The 19567-nt window shown below is 44.4% G+C and overlaps 1 protein-coding gene across 9 annotated transcripts in view; it reads left to right on the forward strand.

Annotated features, from left to right (window-relative positions):
* The window catches only part of LOC138489237 (AN1-type zinc finger protein 2A-like), a 422968-nt gene that overhangs the window by 63171 nt on the left and 340230 nt on the right, over nucleotides 1–19567 (forward strand). For 5 of the 9 annotated variants that reach the window (XM_069616923.1, XM_069616926.1, XM_069616929.1 and 2 more), the window contains exons 3-5: nucleotides 1599–1693; nucleotides 3552–3683; nucleotides 4539–4690. In XM_069616923.1, coding sequence (XP_069473024.1) covers nucleotides 1599–1693; nucleotides 3552–3683; nucleotides 4539–4690 — 379 coding nt within the window. Of the gene's footprint in view, nucleotides 1–1598; nucleotides 1694–3551; nucleotides 3684–4538; nucleotides 4695–12021; nucleotides 13159–19567 lie in introns of those variants that run through there. The other 4 variants (XM_069616928.1, XM_069616930.1, XM_069616925.1 and 1 more) reach the window with 4 other exon arrangements.

Raw genomic sequence — 19567 nt, forward strand, 5'->3', positions numbered from 1 at the left:
CTTCTCTGAGGCCACAATTGTACTTGCTATTGCATGGTTACCAGAACCATCAGCAAGGCCTAAATAAAGCTGCTTCTTTCACATGGTGGCCTTTCACCTAACTGCGACAAAGCAGTGACGCAAGAAGGCTGTAGTTCTCTTTAACAAATACTATCAATGAAGACCATCTTTCTTTCCTGCACGCGTTAGGAAGAAAAAAAGAGCATGAACTAGACCGCTCGCACATGCAAAACCGGTCTTCGTAAGAAGATTAGTCTGCATGGGGTGCCAAGCTTCTTGCCTGATGAGGGCACACATCCCAGATCTCTGTACTTTTAGCCTTCTCCTTCCTGTGCTTGAGCCCTCCTCAACGAGTGTCCCACCTGAACTCGATTCCAACAACAGTGATGGCTTTCGGATACGCATTACTCTCTTGGAAATTAGCGATGGAGGAGATCCAGGTAGACGCACGACTTTCATCCCTTGTCCTGAAGCATCATTATTGTGCATATTAGTGCTGTGAAAAACAGTAAATAAAGTATTACCTAGCTAGCAAACACAGGCAGGAGAATACAGATTTTCCTTTGCTTTGCCACAACTTTACCGGGTGGATTGGAGATCAGTGTTTGTTTCAGGACACAGCACGTTGCAAACCAAGGAGAGGGGGTCACCAGTATCCTGGGTTGGCCAGGAGAACATTGGCTTGCTGGAAAGTAGGGATGGACGTCATTTGGAAAGGAAACTAGGTTTTCCTACAGGGTACACTAATTTGTAGTCAGAGGAAATAGACCTGAACTTGAAAATATGGCGTCCTGTCTCCCATCGTATGCATGTGATAATTGAGTACTGAGTACATGCAGCACATCCACACTATCCAGACCCCACCCACAGCTCTTGCTCTGATGTATTATTATTTTCCACGATGTAGAAATAGCAGGCAGAGGGTGAGTGGAAGGGAAGAATGGTTTCACTTTTTTTTTTTTTTTGTTTCTCTTTTGTCTTTCTGTACAACTGTGTACATGTGTGGTGTATTCCGATTATGGTTCTGTATGTTGGCGGTGGCTCAGTGCTGTGAAGCTTCTGTGCGATGATACAGTGGGAGAGCATTCCATGCCTTATAGATTGCCTGTATCTGCATAAGCCTGATATATGCGAGTTGTGCTTCCAGTTTTTCAGCCTTCGGAATTCTTAAGTGTTGGCTATGAAAATAGGCAGGATAGGCCTCTACACATTACCACAGCCTCTCGTGTGAGCAGCTCTTGTGCCTTTTGGGGACAATTATACCACACCTGCTGCCCCTCAACTCGAAGAGACTCATCTAATTTTCCTTTTTCACATAGTCCACCCAATTCCTGTAGGATTTCTGGTTTGCTGAAAGCCATGGCCTCTTAGCTTGTCCATAAAAGTGGCTCATTTATGAGTGGCATTGTAAATCCTTGCATTGTACCATCCACAGACTTGCGCTGACTTGACTTATCTTCGGTATTCTCAGATTGGCATCTCAGATCTTTTGACAGAGTATTTATTTGTTTTTCTGAGAAACCACAAACCTAGGATTGAGGGCTCACCCCATGAAGCCAGAGGACATGAATCACTGCTTTCCTTGCCTATCCTTCCAGATTTCCTACCGATGAAATGTGATGCCTGCGAGCAGATATTCTGCAAAGATCATATTGCCTACATCCAGCACTCCTGCACCTCGGCCTATAAGAAGGTAACTTTAGACCATGCTAATTGCTGCCTCTACTGGAGGAACATGGACCTCCCCCTTCTTTGCCTCTACTTGTTCTATTGTTTTTGTTCCTTCATCAAGTGCCAACTCATTGCTTTGTGGTGCTCCATCTGTAATCTGTGCTCCCCAACCCCCCATTTCTTCCATGCAGAGAGGTAGCTTTCAGCTTCACCTCCTGTCTGTCTAGCACTAAGCATACAGCCTTTATCGCACACTCTGGGTACTGAATGCTTTCTCTTTCATGCCCAACCATTTCCTTTGAATGTGTTGCTGGTTCTCAATGGTGTCCCTAGTTTCTGTACATCTCTCTGGTAAACCACCACTCCTTTTATCCTAAGCAGCTTTCCTTGCTCTCTTTCTATACTTACCCCTATGCGTGCCATTCTTTCTTTAACACCCAGTTGTGAACCTTCTGGGCTGTACTCATAACATTAGAACTGTGAATTCCCAGTGGCGTGATTTTTAGATCTCTGCTAGTTTTCAATCTGCAGTGTGGTACACCAGTTTGCAGCTTAAAAGGGTGGTGCAAGCATTTTGGTTGGTGTACATCAGCAAGCAATTTGATTTATTGTTATTTTTATTTTCATAATCTGTAGGATTTACAATATTTCACTTAATCTTCTTTGGAATTAAGTCATGACTACTAATAAATAGCATTCAATCATGTGTTTTAGGATGGTTGCCATTATTGTTGTAATTGGCAGTCAGTAAAATACTCAATTGATTGTACCCACTCCCTGTACTTATCTGGGGAATGTACCCCCCCCCCCTGTACTTATCTGGGGAATGATTTGCAGAATATTGGATGAGTTGTCACTGATTAGATGGTTATTTGGATGATCCAACATGTGATTTATATGTATCATTCAATAGTGGTGGTTTCTGATGCCTGGTATCTATACAAGTGGGTCTAAGCCAACTAGATGTTTAGTTGTCGAGAGTAAAGTCTCTTGGTGTTGGATAAGATGGATCAGAGTGTGCCAATCATGGGGTAGCTCCTCCCTTAAGAAAGATCTCATTGATCACACGTCTGATATTCCGTGCATTACTACACCACCATTTATGGGATTATATCCCTGGCCGGTGGTAAAAACAAAGTTTACAGCCATCTTCAAACTGTTGATTCAATGCCATTTATGAACGATCATGACTAAAAAAAACTCTGAAAACAATTAGAAATATTTTGGGTACTGGATATATATTATGCAAACTGAAATTGGTAACAGATGTATTTCACCAGATGACTCTTGCTTTGCTTTATTTTAGTCTGTGCTCTTACCCCACACTGCAGCTCTTCACACATGGCTCTTAGTAATTTTACATACTGTGGGTACTAAATATTCTTTGGAGGACCCATGCCCGGCTCAAAGCCTGTGTTTTTATATTGTGGGAGTGCGGAGTACTCCTTTTACTACTGCCATGGATGCTAATCACCATGCCATGGGCTGGACTCCATCCCATATTTCCCCTAGGGTCCGAGTTCACAACTCCTCTGTTTACACCGGTGGCATATACTGAAGTAAATAATATCTTTGTCTCGCCTACTGGGATATCAAACCTACACTGTACGTTTACTTCAAACTACCCCTCCTTTGTTGGCACTGAGCACGACTGTTCAGAGTGCACCAGAAACAGGCGCTACAGTATGGCCATCCCAGAAATACCTAGGTACTGTACTTCTTTATTTTCTTTTTCATACCTCATGTAGGCATTGTCTCCCCTGAATTTCCTCTGCCCAACACCGAAAACCTACCCAGTGCTTTTTCTCTCCAGTTATCTTCAGTCGTATCCCCTGTTTAACCTTGTGTGTTCTCATGCCACTGTGTGCTTGTGTTTTCAGGATGTGCAAGTGCCTGTGTGTCCACTCTGTAACATTCCCATCCCAGTAAAACGGGGACAAATGCCTGATATTGTTGTGGGGGCGCACATCGACCAGGACTGCAAATCTGATCCTGCTCAGCGGAAACGCAAGGTAGGTTTCCTCTGAGCAATGTTTTATGTCCAACAAAATTGGTTTTCTCTTGAGGGTGAGTGCAAACCACCTGCCTTAGATAGTTCTCCAAAATTGGATCTTTCACAGCGTCTTATTTGAAATGCTCTCCTTGACCGGATGGGAATGTTTTTTAAATGTTTATTCCAATGCACAAACGTCATACCAGTAGTCTGTTCACCTCATTTGGCAAGGTTAATCTGCAATCGATTAATGGAGAGACTTTAAGCTCAACCCCCAAGGCCATATTCGAGTCTTTCACAGCACGTAGCGGGAAGTTGCGTCTTGATTCCACTAAATTTTCTGTTTCCCATTTCCTTAAGTAGGAATCGGGGGCGGCGAGACTAGCATTTCTTATATTTAGCACACCGTGGTCTCCTTACTCTGCATATTGTGCAGCGATTCATATGTCTCCAAGTTTGAACTCCAGAATATGCATTTAGTGTTGCAGGCTTCCAATGCACTTTGAGAGACAATGTCGATTTTCTCTTAGTTTTACTGGGGGGCTGTTTTAAATGCTCACACTTTTCCATAACGAGCATGAGTTCATCCTGTCCTATTGTTTTTCTTTGCATGCTGGGATTTGTCTGAATTTAAAGGGAGGAAAGCAAAACCAAACGTCTCAGAAGGCAGAGAAAATAACCAAGACTGGTGGTGTGGGGTAACTGAAGTGCATTGTGTGAAGCACTGTGCAGCATCTCATTTGTCTATGGGTTGCGGCAGGGTTTTAGTTGGTATGTTGTTCAATGGCACTGCCTTTCGGGGTACAGTTGGAGGAACAGTGCAGCGTTATCATTTTATGGGTCATTTGTATTTAATGTATCTTCTTGTTTTTAGATTTACACCAACAGGTGTCTAAAGCCTGGCTGCAAACAGAAAGAAATGATGAAGGTGATCTGTGATCAGTGCCATGGCAACTTTTGCTTGAAGCACCGCCACCCTCTGGACCATGAATGCAAGGGTGGAATGGCCCCGATCTCCAAAGCTGGGTAAGCCACATGCTTGTTACTGCTCATCACTGCTAACTAAGATGCCAGTATTCTCTATGGAGATTGGCAACTTGGTGATAGGCTTTCTTAGTCCATTTGCTTTGCTCTTACTCTGCATTAGTCAACCAACTCAGTGTATTACTTCGTAAGTGCCCACCCCCAAAGATCAGTGCTCAGTCATCAGGCCAACTCATCCCTCACTTCAGTGGTTGATCAATTGTGCACAATGAAATTGGGTACTATCAAATATTACATGGTTAGAAATGGCAGTAATCCAGTATGAAGAGCAGTGTGCCCTCTTTCTGCAGGAACCTTTCGGTGTCGGGTGGTTGAACATAGCAGTGTCCACATAGCCCCTTTCGGCGGTGCACAATGCCGCAAAAGCCAACTCTGTGTCACATATTTGGCATGTTGGCAATTTGATCGCATCTGCTGAATGTCCCCATTTGCATGCTGACATTTACAGCCAATTTCTAATTTGCCATCGCACCCAACGAGTGGCAGTGTTTTTCTTTAACTTTGCTACACTTTTCCGCTATGGCTGCTTGTAAAATAAACCTGGAGTTGGTGACTATTAATCACATTGATTCGAGATAGACATTCTGAATGTAAATGACAACTCCTTGTCTTTTAAAAAGAATTTAATTAACACTTAACATCCCAAGTCAGCCTTTACTTGCACATTGTTTCCCTTGCCGAACGCTTTAGACAGACACTGTTAATTCAGTTTGAGGCTACTTACTAAGCACTCATTTAAACTTCATACAGTAAGTCGCACACAGGTTTTAGACCGAGCAGTTCAGCCTTTTTAAAATCGGTTTTCAATCAATTAAATCATGTTCATTCGAATAATATAAAATCATCCATAAAATAGTTAAGACCATTTCATCACAACATTAAACCGCCAAACAATTTAAAGTAAGTTCACAACTTCCAGAGTGATTTCTTCTTTCCAAGGCTTTCCTTACAAAGGATAATGAGGCCCAAGCAGCTCGTGGGGGGGGGGGTCTGCCCATAATAAGAACAATAGGGCTTGCGCTGTTTGTCAAGAATAGGTTTGCGTATAAGCACAAATGCCTGTATAGACGGAATTAAAAAAAGAAAATGCAACCAGTCGTCTTTCGGGGCTCGACAAGCCATGTGAGGAACCTGAAGGTGTTCTCCCACCTAAGCCCCTGGGATCTTTCATTCAGGTGGACAAGTGAGGGAGGATTACCTGAGTGGAGTGGTCACGCGGGGGGCTGGGAGGAGAACACCCAAGGGCGAGACATGGTATCCCCCCATCCCAATTATACCCCAACCCACTCTCCCTCAGCCTTAATGGGGTATTTTCAATCACATCCCATCTCGCCCGTCCCATCTCCAACAAGTACTGGGATGAGGAAAAAGCAACCAAGAATAATGAAGATTACCCATAGAAACATAGGGCTACAAAGAGAGGCCTACCATCTAACACATTTGATTTGTCCGAGCAAGAGTCGGGCACGTTTCCCCAACTGTGCACACCTGACTCCAATTGACTCACCTGCAATATGTAAAGGTTGGATCTGCCAGGATCATTGAGCGAGCTGGGGCTGCTAGGAGGCCAGGAACAGCAGGCTGCAAGAAGAGGTGCCCAGCGGGGGGAGAGGGGGGTTGTGTGTGTGTGTCAGCAGCAGCGTGGCGAGGAAGCCATGTCTCCAGGGAGCCGGAGCTGGACGCAAGACAGCCTATCGGCCTCGTTTAAGCCAGTGCTCGTTCCCCCTGGAACATGTGCGGGTCCCAGAGGTGTCTCTGGGTAAGTGGTGAGACCCTGACCTTGACCCAAACCCATCTGGACTGATTTGACTTGTTTGTGGGCGCCGCACTGCTCATGGTGAGTTTTGTGAAGTTGAGAGAAACTCAGTAGCATTCGGGTGGCTGCAGCGGGAGCAGGAAGGCTGTGACTGGAAAAGCCTGGTGAGCGAAAGTGGAAAGAAGCGAAGTGTAAAAGAAGGAAAAAGCAAAGCAGGTGATAACTGGAAAGCGGCAAGAGAAAGAAAACAGAATAATAGAAAAGGAGCGCTAGAGGTGCAGAAGTAAAGAAACATTAAGCAAGTGCGCTGACTGCCCGAAAGCAGCTAAGCAGGGGTGCGAGTGTCCTGTAAAGAGAGGGGCACAGGCGACCCGAAAAACAGAAAAGCAGCAAAGAAACTGTGAGAAGGAGACTGGACAATGAAGAGAGGGTGAAAGTCGGAGTAACCTGAACATGAGAAAAGGGTGCAGGCGCCCCCAAAGGAAACCGAGGGTGGCACAGAGCACAGTGAGAAAGAGGGTGCAAGCGAGCCCAGTGAAAGTAAAGCGAAGTGTGCAAGAGACACTGAAAAGCAGAAAGAAGTTATGTGTGCACTACAGGAAAAGGACAGAGGTGAAAGGCACAGAAGAAGAAAAGGTGCCAGAGAGAGGTTGGAGGTCAGAGTGGTTGTGTCTGGCAGTAGCAAAGAACCCACCATTCCCAAAAGTCGCTGATACTACCCCCTGAAAGAAATGCCTGAAAGAAATGTAAAGTGGAAGCAAGATTCACACAAGAGGAACTTTGAAACCAGAGGGGCCTACGTCTGGGGGGAAGGGAACCATGGAAGGCCTGAATGGAGCTGTGAATCCCCAGTTGATTTGTAAAGTAAGAAACTGTGAATCTTTCGACCCAAAGGGCCCTAAGCTTGGGCAAGGGAACCCTAAGAGGCCCAACAGGATCTGTGTATTTCTGTTTGGAAATGGATGGATTGAAGCTTGGGGAAGGATCCCTAAGAGACGCAGAGACCTTGTGAACTTAGTTGATTTGCTGCCAGAGCCATACATGGAAGGTTCCAAGGGCAACCATTTTCGGTTGAGTTACTTTGAACTGGCAAAACTACACCTATTGGTAAGACTATCTGAAAGCAGATGTGGATTTTATTTTATTTTGAATCACCGTTTCTCCTTTAAGAAGACCCATTATCTCATTTAGTTTAAGAGCGAGCGTAAGCATAGGTTTGGACACAGATTAACTTTGGTTTTGGACTTAAGGACGTTGACGGCCCCTGGAAAAATCAGTTGAGGGAACAACCCCCTTTAGAGTTTGGGCAAGATGGGCATTACTCCAACCCCACCAAGTTTGATGAGAAAGGTTTTCAAACAGTTACTTTTGAATCTGTGTCTCCCTTGATACCATGTCTGTTTCACACCGGGCAGTGCATTTTAAGGCTGTTTTGTGACCATAATCTCGGATCATGTAATGCTTGACTTGACCTGTCTGGGAGTTGATCCCAAAATTAACTCCTTTCCCGTGGGCTGCAGTATCACGTGGATTTTGATGCTTTATAGGACTTGTGTGGTAAACTAAGCCTCCTTCCTCAATAAGGAACACCAGAAGGTAAGTAGTTTACATGTAGGTTTATTCTCTAAGATGTAAAGTAGAGAAAGCACTGGGACATCCATCCAGCCCAGCACATTCGGTCCAATTGACACCGGTAGAACCCAGCACTCCAAACATCCATAAACACTCCACCTAGAATGTCGGTGACATCAACAGACCATCATATCACTCATAGCCATAATCAGGCCCCAGCATAGATTATGACACATCTCCCTCTCTTCCACTAACACAACACTACACCCCAACATCTAACCAAGGTCTTAAATGGAAAACACCAAAAACAACTAAACTCGAACCACAGGCCCTCCCCCAAAGCCTGAACCTCACTCAGCTATAAACCCGCTGAAGGACAACAATGGAAGAACAAACGCATCCTTCCCCCAGAGGAGACCTCACACACCACAACCAAAACTAACCCACTCGCCTTGTAATCCCCTCACAGACATGTGGGCACCATATCATATGGTCCCGTTCAAACCATCAGACCTCACAGCAACACTATCCCCATGACTTAGCTATGACCAGACAGCACAGACTGCCCCTAAACCAAAACATGGACAGCACCTCACGGCCCCTTAACATGACCAGACGGCACCTAACTGCCCCTTAACCAAAACATGGACAGCACCACACTGCCCCTTAAATGAACAAACAGCACCTCACTGCCCCTTGAAACCACCAGGCAGCACCTCACTACCCCTAAAATGACCAGACAGCAGCTAACTGCCCCTTAACCACTCCTAGACAGCACCTCACTGCCCCCAACATCAGCGACGGCACCAACCGTGCCAATATCCTAAATAGCAATGCAGTCACCTAACCAAACATAGACAGCACCTCACTGCGCCTTAAAACACCATCAGGCAGCACCTACTTCACCTTACAACCACCAGGCAGCACCACACTGGCCCTTAAAATCACTGGACAGCACACCGCTGCCTATAAAAAAATCACTAACGGCACCCCAAAAATATGCCCAGGGGACATGCCCCTACGAACAAACATAAAACATCACAGGATAACACGTAAAACCCGCAGAAACCAATCCAGATAAAAGTCCATGGCGCCAAGTCTCTGCGCCAACCCCAACATGTACATAAAATGCACAGCAAATAAATGCAAAACAAGTGCAGGTGAAAATTACATGGTGCCTAAGTCCCTGCGCCATCCCACACCCACATGTCCATATCCACCCATCCTGCAAATGAGAAAAAAAAACATTGTATAAACAGTAAAAACATTTCACCGCCCATGGACCCCGCACCCACCAGTCCATACTGATAACCAAGTAGAATAGCCTAAACAGCAGGCCACCGACATATACACAACAGCATTAGATGAAACTTAACAGGCCTTAAACTACTAACATTTACCAAGGACCCATCCCGCCATGCATAACCAAAACCCCGAGGCCACAACATAAAACACCACCAATATTAACACAGGCCTCCCCAAACACTTACATGCTTAGTTCATTGATGGGTCCTTAAAAGCACCACAAATCTGGATCCAGCGCTCGCCACCTCACCAACCTGCCTGTCAGATTACCGTGTCCTTGCAGATTCCACTTTCTTCCAGCACACACATGGTAAATAACCCTAAATCCAGTGACAACCCCTGCGCTCTCCACTTGTGCCGAAAAAATGAATTTTCAAGGACTGCCAGCTCTAGTTCTGGTCCTCGCCACGCCAGTTTCCATCCCAAAAACTGCCGAAAACCCTCCAGCGTCACGTTCTACAGTAGGATGAAACGACATCCTACACTTCAACTGCCTTCCTGACGCAGCGCAGCTCCCGTAATCGGTGCCTGCGTAACACTCTTGTAGAACGTTGCGTTCCAGATGAACTCCCTTGTGCCGTACAACGTTGCGTTCCAGCAACTCCTGATGATCCGTCAGCTCCCCGCCCACTGACGTAATTATTCCCTCCGCAGGTAGCAAAGGGCAACCACCGCTGACCCTCTGACTGCCACTACCAAACACACGAAGCCTTGTAGCTGCACAGACCTGCTGCAGACAGCCGTCCCAATTATCTACTGGCACGGCCACGGCGGAATCCAGAAATATTCCTTGCCACAACTGAAAGCGGCCGCCTGTAACCTACTGCAGCACCTCAGTCACCCGTAATGTCAGTCCCGCAACTGTGCAAGCTCAGCCCAGCTTCAGCCATGGTCCGACAGCCGCTCTCCTAGGCACCACTTCCTCTGATAGCCCGCCTGACACCCGTGTGATTCACACAAACAATGATCCTCCTTCCGGCCACCTCTGCCTTCAGGTAGCCCGAGTGGCAACGTGCGGATCACCCGACCCCGTGATCCTCCTGCTGGCCACCTCAGCCTTCAGCCAGCCCGCCTGGACACTGGACCTGACCTTGTAATCCTCCTCCTGGCCACCTCAACCTTCAGCCAGCCCGCCTGGACACTGGACCTGACCTTGTGATCCTCCTCCTGGCCACCTCAGCCTTCAGCCAGCCAGCCTGAACACTGGTCCTTCAGGATCACTGACCTGGACCCCAGTTCGGACCTCTACTGCACCACCCGGCCTGCAGCCTCTACTTGATTGATGGATGTCTCCCTGGAAGGCAGCGCTTCTCACCAGCTGCCCCTTCCTAGCAGCACAGGAACCATCCTCGTCACCAGTGTGGTAAACTAAGCCTCCCTCCCCAATAAGGAACACCAGAAGGTAAGTAGTTTACATGTAGGGTTATTCTCTAAGATGTAGAGAAAGCACTGGGACATCCATCCAGCCCAGCACATTAGGGCCAACTGACACCAGTAGAACCCAGCACTCCAAACATCCATAAACACTCCACCTAGAATCTAAGTGACATCCCCACACCACACTCCACCTAGAATGTCAGTGACATCACCAGACCATCATATCACTCGTAGCCATAATCGGCCCCCAGCACAGATTATGACAACTTGCTTTATGTCTTTTGCTGTCACTCAGTGCACTCTCCTATCAGATAAGCGCTCCAGTGCCCTAGCACACCCAGCTTTCACATGGGACTTTGAAGCAGTTCAATTTCACAACTTTGAACCATAAACTAGGAAGGGGATAACCAACCACCCACTGTAAACAATTACCCGGGACCCAAAGATTTGGACACATTAGCACAAATTCTCTAACTTTAGTTACACCTTAAAGGGAATACGCTCCAGAAATCGGTTAACGAAACTGGTTAGATGTTGGGGAGATTTCTAATTTTGGTGCTTCATCCCCTCTCCTAGTGAACCCCCAGCACTTTTTGCTGGACTTCTGGACCTTTTTCTTCAATCCTAAATGAGTGGAGCCTTTTTCCACTCATTCATTTTTGTGGGCTCTGTCTTTTGGAACTCTGTTCTTTGTATTCATCTGTACTATGGAGTCTGTCTGCTCCATAGCTCTTAAAGGCATCTGTGTGTTTCTATTGCAGCACACAGCTCCTTAACAGTAAGTGTTGCTAGCGACCCTTTGGCTTCTCCTTTATGCGTTACCGAGCTGCATGACTTCAGGGCAGCCTGCCTCACAAGGTCCGTGTTGAGGATTATGATGGTGGTTATGCACGAACTTTGCGCAACAGTTCGCCCTCGCAATCCAAGTAACGAGTAAGTGTACCCTAGATGTGATGTCACTGAGGCCACTAACATTTCTTGTTTGTCTCCTATATCTATCACTGCCAAATGAATGTAGTCTGGCAATTCAATACATCTCTCGCGCTTTGGGGAAATCGTAGTGGTCATCTTATGTGTCTTTCAATTTCAACTAAGAAGCAATATTTCTCTGTGCTCCAAACGTTATGGATTGCATGGGTGTTTTCTTTTGTAATGTGTCTACACTTTAAAGCCCAAGCTGATTGATCCATGAAATAACATTGGTACGGGCAACTATGCCATAGGATACAGATTGTATTTTCAACTAAGGTTTGTTCACTTATCAGGTTCATTTAAATACAGTATGTATGTTTCTCTTCTACAGGTGTTACAGGCTGGTGGCCTATCGTTCGTTTTCATGGTGGCTTCATGGGAGGTTTGGATACCATGTTCGACGAGTAATACCCGGCTGTGTCGTTGGAGCCATTTGTGCCAAATTCCCCAGTGACGGCGGACAGTACAGGGGATTTTCCCACACTGTGCTGCAACCTAAAGTATACAATGTGTAGTATATTTGTGCCATCAACATCAGCAACAAAATAAAATACAAAAGAGCTTTGATGAATAGTTGTTTCAATTTTTCAGTGAATCAAGGACACACTTGCTTGTCTGAGGGACATGAAATAATGGTTGGTGCTCTTTTACGCTCACCTCCTCTGCAACAATCCATCTCCTCTCCTCTCCTCTCTAAAGGGCCTAGGTGCCAAACACCATGTACACTTCAAAGGGTATCTTCCGCACAGGGGCCATTGTTCACATGGCCTCCCCAGACCGAGTATCTCCAGGCTCCGTTTAAGCAGACCGCACCAGAAACATGTCAAACATTCACATACCCACCCACTTTTGTAATCCTTTATAAACCCCTTGATATTTATTCAGAGAACATCTGAGCACTGGAAGTCAACTCCTGATCGTGCTATCTTTTTTCCTGCTACTAACTCCCCTACTTGCTGAATCTAATTGTTAGTCAAGGTAAGGGCAGGCCACCTTTCAACTTGACGTTATTCATCTCTTTGGAAAATATACTGGGGACGTAAGAGGGTTACTCAACATAGTAATACCTCACAGCTGTTAGCTACAAAATTCCACATTTCTTAGTACTTTTATTTTGGTATTATCACCTTGCTTTGGTAAATTTCCTTGCTATGTTTTAAACTATTCTTTAGTAAATGTATATTAACAGATGAATGCTGTAAAAAAATATTTGTATTTTTGGTTTTAATTTGGAAATGTTTTACTTTGTAAAGGTTGTTCAACCATGTACACATTTTTTTTAAAAATAATCTCTTTCTGATCTACAAATGTCTAAAAATGTCTATCTATTTCAACCGAATGTACCCAGTAGTCTAATGTTCGTTAATATCAGTGACTTTACCTTTTGTCTAATGTTTCAAGTGTTCTGGTCTCGATATATAGTACATTTTATCATTGTCAATTGTAATAAAATTGCATCTTTCTTGGACCATGTCTATAAGCATGTTTCCTTTTGATGCATGAAGGTACATTCAACAGACAAGTAAAACGTTATGATTAGCATCATATCAATTCTGTATGTATGTCAATTTTGTATGTATGTAGTATTCGACTACGCTACACAGGTTTTGCTTCTTTGAACAAAACAAACGTGGAATGGAAAACTGATCTAATTCCATCAATCTCATGCATTAAGTACAATTTTTTTGTAATTGTTTATACTTTTTTTTATACAGATCTTATCGCTTTTTCAAGAATGCCTGCTTGTATGGTTTTGGGCTGCAGTTCTAGGAGCCATATCGAGTCTGGGCACAAGCCTACATACATACCCAAAGGGTATTAATTTAATAAGAAGATGGGTTCGACATTGTTGTTTTTGCAGTGGACGAGATTGAAAGTAGAGCCCAGTCTGTCTTTGGAGACTTTAGGGCCAATCAATTCTGCAGCCTGCACTTTAGCCAGGATATGAACGACCAATCGACGAACACAAAGGGTAGACACCAAATGTTTTGTAAATTGCTTCCAAGTGCAATTCCAACTCTATTGATGCACACGCTGCCTCTGGTGAGTCCCCAATGTTGAATTAGCTGTAGGGGATGGGGTACTGAACAGGTAACTCCACGAACGGATTGGTGCTTTCGGTGAAAATGTGTCTTACTAAAGTTTTCATATTTACCAGATTGTATTACATTTTAACTATACCACATTTTACTACACATCTGTCCCTGGTTTATGGAGCCTCAAATGAAGTAATTATGACCATGGAAAACAATGCCATAGTGCCCTTCACAAGGAGCATAATGTTTTCGTAATCGGTTGCTTGACGTGCCAATTCTTTTAGGAAAGCATACTGACGGAAGCACAGACCCTCGAAAGTGACGAAACCACCGACACGTCCAGTATACCAATGGTGAGCCCTACAGACTTGCAGAAGTTTATATTCTTGACAGTTGCATCTTACCTCCATATTTAATGCAAATCAAATTTTCCCTTTTACCGCTTCATGGCAATGCACTGAAAACGAAGGAGCAAGATTCTGCATTCATTTATTTTCACGAGTCAACTACAACTTCAAGTGCTTATCGGATAATTATTTTTCACTTTTGCTTTACAAGACTGTATTATGCTTGGAATTTCCAATAATATGAAAAAAGTTTATCCTGTTGGTTCTTTACACTAGGTGTCATTTATGGGCTTCTCTTTATATGTACCAGTTGTCTGCATCCCATTGTCTCTGTTCCATTTCGCTGTTTTCAGCCGTACTAAAACAAGTACTGTGTTAGAGGGGGATGCTGGTACTTCATCTTCAATTACATCGTCCTTTGCAGCTGGTCCAGAGTATGTGGATGCATACTAACAGTTACATTGAATGAAAGAAATTAAATCCTACATAGGATACTATTAGACAGTGACATTAATATACATGTGCAATGTTTCAAACTTTTCTCATTTCAGTTCTAACGTTACACTTCCTCCTTAATGCACAATACATTGCAAAATGTTTGAGGGCAACATTACAATCGGTATGTTTTGCACAGTGATCGCTGATCAAGTACACTTGCCATCAATCAGGTGAAATTCGAATCGCATATTTTGACTAAATGACGTGCACTGTTTGCGAGGTTATGTGTGTAAGCGATGTGTGCGATGAAAGATTTTAATTTCCAATACGATTGAATTTAGTTTTTTTTAATGAATATTCTGTTCAAGGAATGTACACATGGTGGGAATTAGAAGAGGAGGCACATGGATGAGAGGCGGTCGTTACAGAGAAGACCACGGTTTCACAGAAAATCAAGAAAACAAGGGTAACTAGCAAACCATTTCATTTTCTAGAAGTGTTTTGGGCTGGTGTTTTCTTCATAACATGTTTTTGTATTTAACGTGCTATCAACTGTATGTGTGCTATACATGTTTTTACAGCCCATCTCCTAGAGGCCCAGAAGGAAAAGAAGTATAAAGACACAGACAACAAATGAAACCAAAGATTTCTCTTGCCAAACAGATTTCACCATGGAACAACTACTATTTGAGGCGCAGCGTGGTCCATTCAATAAGCAGACACTTGATGCTTATGCCCAATGGCCTGAAACTGAATGCAATGTGACCGGCAAAGCCAGCAAAGTGTTCTTGGACCATTGCTACAATGTGAGAACTCTACAAGATGAAACTGAATATAATGAAGATGCTTATGAATTCCTCACAGACCACTTGACGCAATCTACACCCGGAAAAATGGTCCACCCAATAAACAACCGACGTTGATGGTTTCTCCAATTCGTGTGCAAATAACACAAGCTGAACTAACAGACTGAAGCTTGTACGCAGTTGACCGAGGAACTTGCCAAAGATCTCGACTACAGTTTGTCTAGTTTGGCCGTTTTGTCCACCACAGTTTAGTCACAAACCACAATCCTACAGGACAATTAGCTAACAAAGGAGCAGAAATACGTTGTTATTGACAGCTGCCTGGTCGAGATTATACTGATGCTGAAATATGTCCATACATTGAGGGGGAAAATATGCGGGCAGCTATTGGTGCATGTGTGTCGTGTATTACAAGGGACTAACCTGAAAATCCAAGCCAGCTGTGTCCACCTCCATGATACATTTTCAACCAATGCCTGGGCAAAGTGCCAGCTGGAAATCTACTGTGTTCAGCAGCTTAACTTTTTAGTGGCTCGACTTTTAGTAAGTTGTCCAGTTTGTCAATTTGTGGGAGTTCAGTTCCTTGCTAAAACGCAGTACTAGCAATATCAAAAGAGATTTCTTATTCCCCGCTATTAGTCCAGCCTGGAAAATTGAACAAATGTCAATTGAAAGTACATTCTCAGGCAAAAGGTTCAGGCTAGCTGGCGATGGACGGTGTGACAGGATTTTCAGCAAAGTACTGCACATACCCCTTTCAAGACATGAAACAGAAAAAATTGTGAGTTCGGAGATCGTGGAGGTGTCCCAATGTCCACAATCCTCTGTGGCCATGGAGAAACATGGTTTCATAAATCCCTGGAACATCTTCAATCGAGGGGAATGCAAATGGACCTCATAGCCACTGACCAACATGTTTCAATAGCCAAGGCCATGCAAGAGCAGTTCCAAACATTGGTCATCAATTTGATGTAGGGCACGTTGCCAAATCAGTCGATACAAAAACTTACAGCTGGTGGTGTTAGGGAAAATTCTCTGAAATGTGCTAATTCCCTCTACCTTAGAGACCCCCAGCAACTTTGCTGGATTTTGAGGACTTGATTTTTCTTAACCCAGGGAGAGTGAAGCCCTTTTCCCCACTCTCTCATGTGTTTTAATATCATTTGTACTGTTTCTTTTGGTTGTGGAGTCTTGACAAACTCCATAGGCATCATATTTTACATTGTGTCTCATAGCACCTTGCGTGCAGTGACACAGGGAAGTCTTTCAGATTTCCCAAAGGTTTAAATTCCCTCTCTGGGATAAACTACTGTTTCCCAGAGCATTAAAGTGAAATTGACTTTATTTACATTTGTAACTTTCTAGATCCAGAGCACACTATCTTACAATCGAGTGCTGGAGGGGTTACTTAGTATCAACTTTGGCTTCTCATGTAACATTTTTATGTTACTCTTTCCTCACTGAATGGCTGGCGGCAGTGGTTTACATTTTACTACCATAATGGGATTTTACCGCAGGCTGCGTTCGCAGCCACGATAAAGCATCTATGGGTGCCATTTTTGTCAAAATGGCCCGGTCTTCTTTTTTTGCCATTTGTTTGTGGAAAGGTCCTTCTTGAGTTTTACTCTGCGCGCCAAACCAGGTTTGGCCCCTGGGCGGGATTCACGAGTGAAGCCCGCCTCTGGCTCCTGGGTGTCTGGTGGGGGCAGGAAGCAAGGGAGGTGCCTGAAACTCCCTGTGCTTATTCTCCTAGGAGACAGGAATGCACTCTTAAGTGATTGGCCGGCTGGCTGTCCGGGAAGGGCAGCCACCCTGCTGGGTGACTGACAGCTAGGCTGGAATAAATGTGAGCAAGCTGGAATAAATGTGAGCAAGCTGCATAAAAGGCAAGGCTTTTTGGCTTGGAAGGCAGGATCGACCACTGGACTAAGGAATCCCAAGAAGAACTTGAAGAGGACGCCCGCTGCAACTCCTGGACTGTTGGTTTGCCCGGTGAAGCCCTGCCTGCTGCTGTGCTGAAACTCAAAATTTTGTATCGACAGAGAAGCTCCTGTAAAGGCGACTTCTCCCTTTTTGAGTTGGTGGGATCAATCAACTCCAAAGTAAGCCACCTGGACATCCACTCAAAGCTGGTCGAGTATCCACTGCAGTCACAGCTGGAACCGGAGAGCCAGGGAGAGGAACACCAGTTTGTGTGTGTTGCTTTTAAGCTGGCCAAGAGCTCCAGGAAGATCCTCCGGACTCCCGAGCCCCCTCAACAGAGTGCGGGACCCCAGATGCAAGGAAAACCCATCTTGACAGCCAGGAACCACGGTGTTGCTATTTGCGGTAGACACGAGGAGCTTAAACACCGAACAGCCACTTGTTTGAAGATTGCCGGTCCAATTGCAGTGCAGGAGTCCCCAGAAGTCCTCCCTCTTGCCCCCACAACAGAGGCCCTGAATCAGCGAGATCTGCAGAGCTGCATAGAAAAACTGCACTTTTTCTTCAACCTAAAGGTACTGTAAAGTCTAAGAGAACTTATCTCTTGTTGTGTAGCCACTTGTCCGCGTTGGAGACTTGCTTGGTTCCATGTGTAGAGTTGCTTGCAGCTTCTTTACCTCACAAACCTAAACAACTTGTGGCCCTACTTTGATTGCTTGTATTCTACAAAGACATTTTAAACATTGGAAAATACCTACTATTTACCTGCAGCTTCAGTTCACCTTGACTTTTGGTAACTTAACATTGGCTAGCCTGGTTCCCTAAAGACTCTTCTCTCTTCTGCTTATGTGTTTTGCCTTCCTTCCAGGAAAGGGTTAACTAACTTTGCATTGGGGGTTGTATTGCAAGTACTTGCCTACTTAAGAATAACTGCATGAATACTTGTTTTATTGTGAATTCTCTTTTCTTTAACACTACTCCTAAGAACATTCTAAATGCAACAGTGATATATTAATGCCAACAGCACCCTAGCTATTGCAGTCACCTGATGGTGTAGGTAGTGCCCGCGTGTCATCCCAAATGGGTATTAGCTTATTTAGATAACTAAGAGTGTGTATTTTCGGAGTGGATTTGTGTGTTGTTTTATATTGCTCCCTTCTGAAGAAGGCTTACTATAACTGATTTGTGAATAAATCAATAATTGTTTACTCAAAAAACCTTGTGTGTAAGAGTTTATTTGAATACTTGTCACTGTGAATCTCTGTGTAACTCCCCTACAGCTCACATTGACCCCTCTTGAGATAAGCCTGGCTTCTCAACACGCTACCGACCTGTGTAGCACAGACTTGAACCAAAGAGTGGGTTCCTATTGCCAGGAGGTTAGGGTTGTTGTAGTGCACCCAAAGGATACTGCTTACCATCTTGCCTAACAGCTGGTAAACTTAAGAGTTCAGAAAATATTTTACAGTGGTCCGTCTTTCAGCAACCATCTTTGGTGGAGCTCCAAAACTTGTGCTGTGTCTGTGGAAATTGTACTTGAAAAATGGCGCTCATTAATGCACCACTGTTCCAATGTTGACTCATGGACAGAAAACTAACATTTTCACCAATGTGCACATGGAACTTTATCAGAGGAGTAGCAATGCAAGAAGAAGTGGTTGATTCCATCTTCACCTCCACACAAAGCTCTTGAGAAGATTGTGCTTGATAAAACTCCTAAAAGGACTCACAGAATTCTGTCACACTGGAGATTTGGAGGTGTTCCACAATATGTGCCTAAAGTACAGACCCAAAGGTTGCATTTCGGCATAGACGGTATGCAAGCTCGGGCATTACTAGCGGTATTAGCGCATAACGAGAACGTAGGGAGAGAACAATCGAGAACTGCAGGATACTTGGGGATGCTTCGTTGCACAATGACCTTAGCAAAATGAAGCAAAACATGGGTTGCCAAGCCAATATACTAGGAAATGGAATTCGATTTTGTGAAAAATCTCACTTTGACTGTGTTGGACATGCATACTCGTGGAATTGATCCCGATTTTGTTCCTAGGCCACATACAGTGCCGCAAAACATTGCAAACGTGCCCTGTCCACCTAAAGCAGATCTCATTGAACAGACTTCTGGGTATAAATGATTTGCAGCGGTGTTCGTAAATGAACAATGGAATGCTATTAAACTCGAATTTCAAAGTTATTAAAAGAAAAGTATTAAGTATTTAATTATGTACATTTAATCCGTTTTATGATTCATTAATTTAAATCTTGAACGATAACATGCATGTCTGTGGTTGCTTGGTGTCTGTAAAGCTTGACATAGGTGGCCA

The sequence above is a fragment of the Ambystoma mexicanum genome, chromosome 9, assembly GCF_040938575.1.
Source record: "Ambystoma mexicanum isolate Mex_15411 chromosome 9, UKY_AmexF1_1, whole genome shotgun sequence".
In the NCBI taxonomy this organism is placed as follows: domain Eukaryota; kingdom Metazoa; phylum Chordata; class Amphibia; order Caudata; family Ambystomatidae; genus Ambystoma; species Ambystoma mexicanum.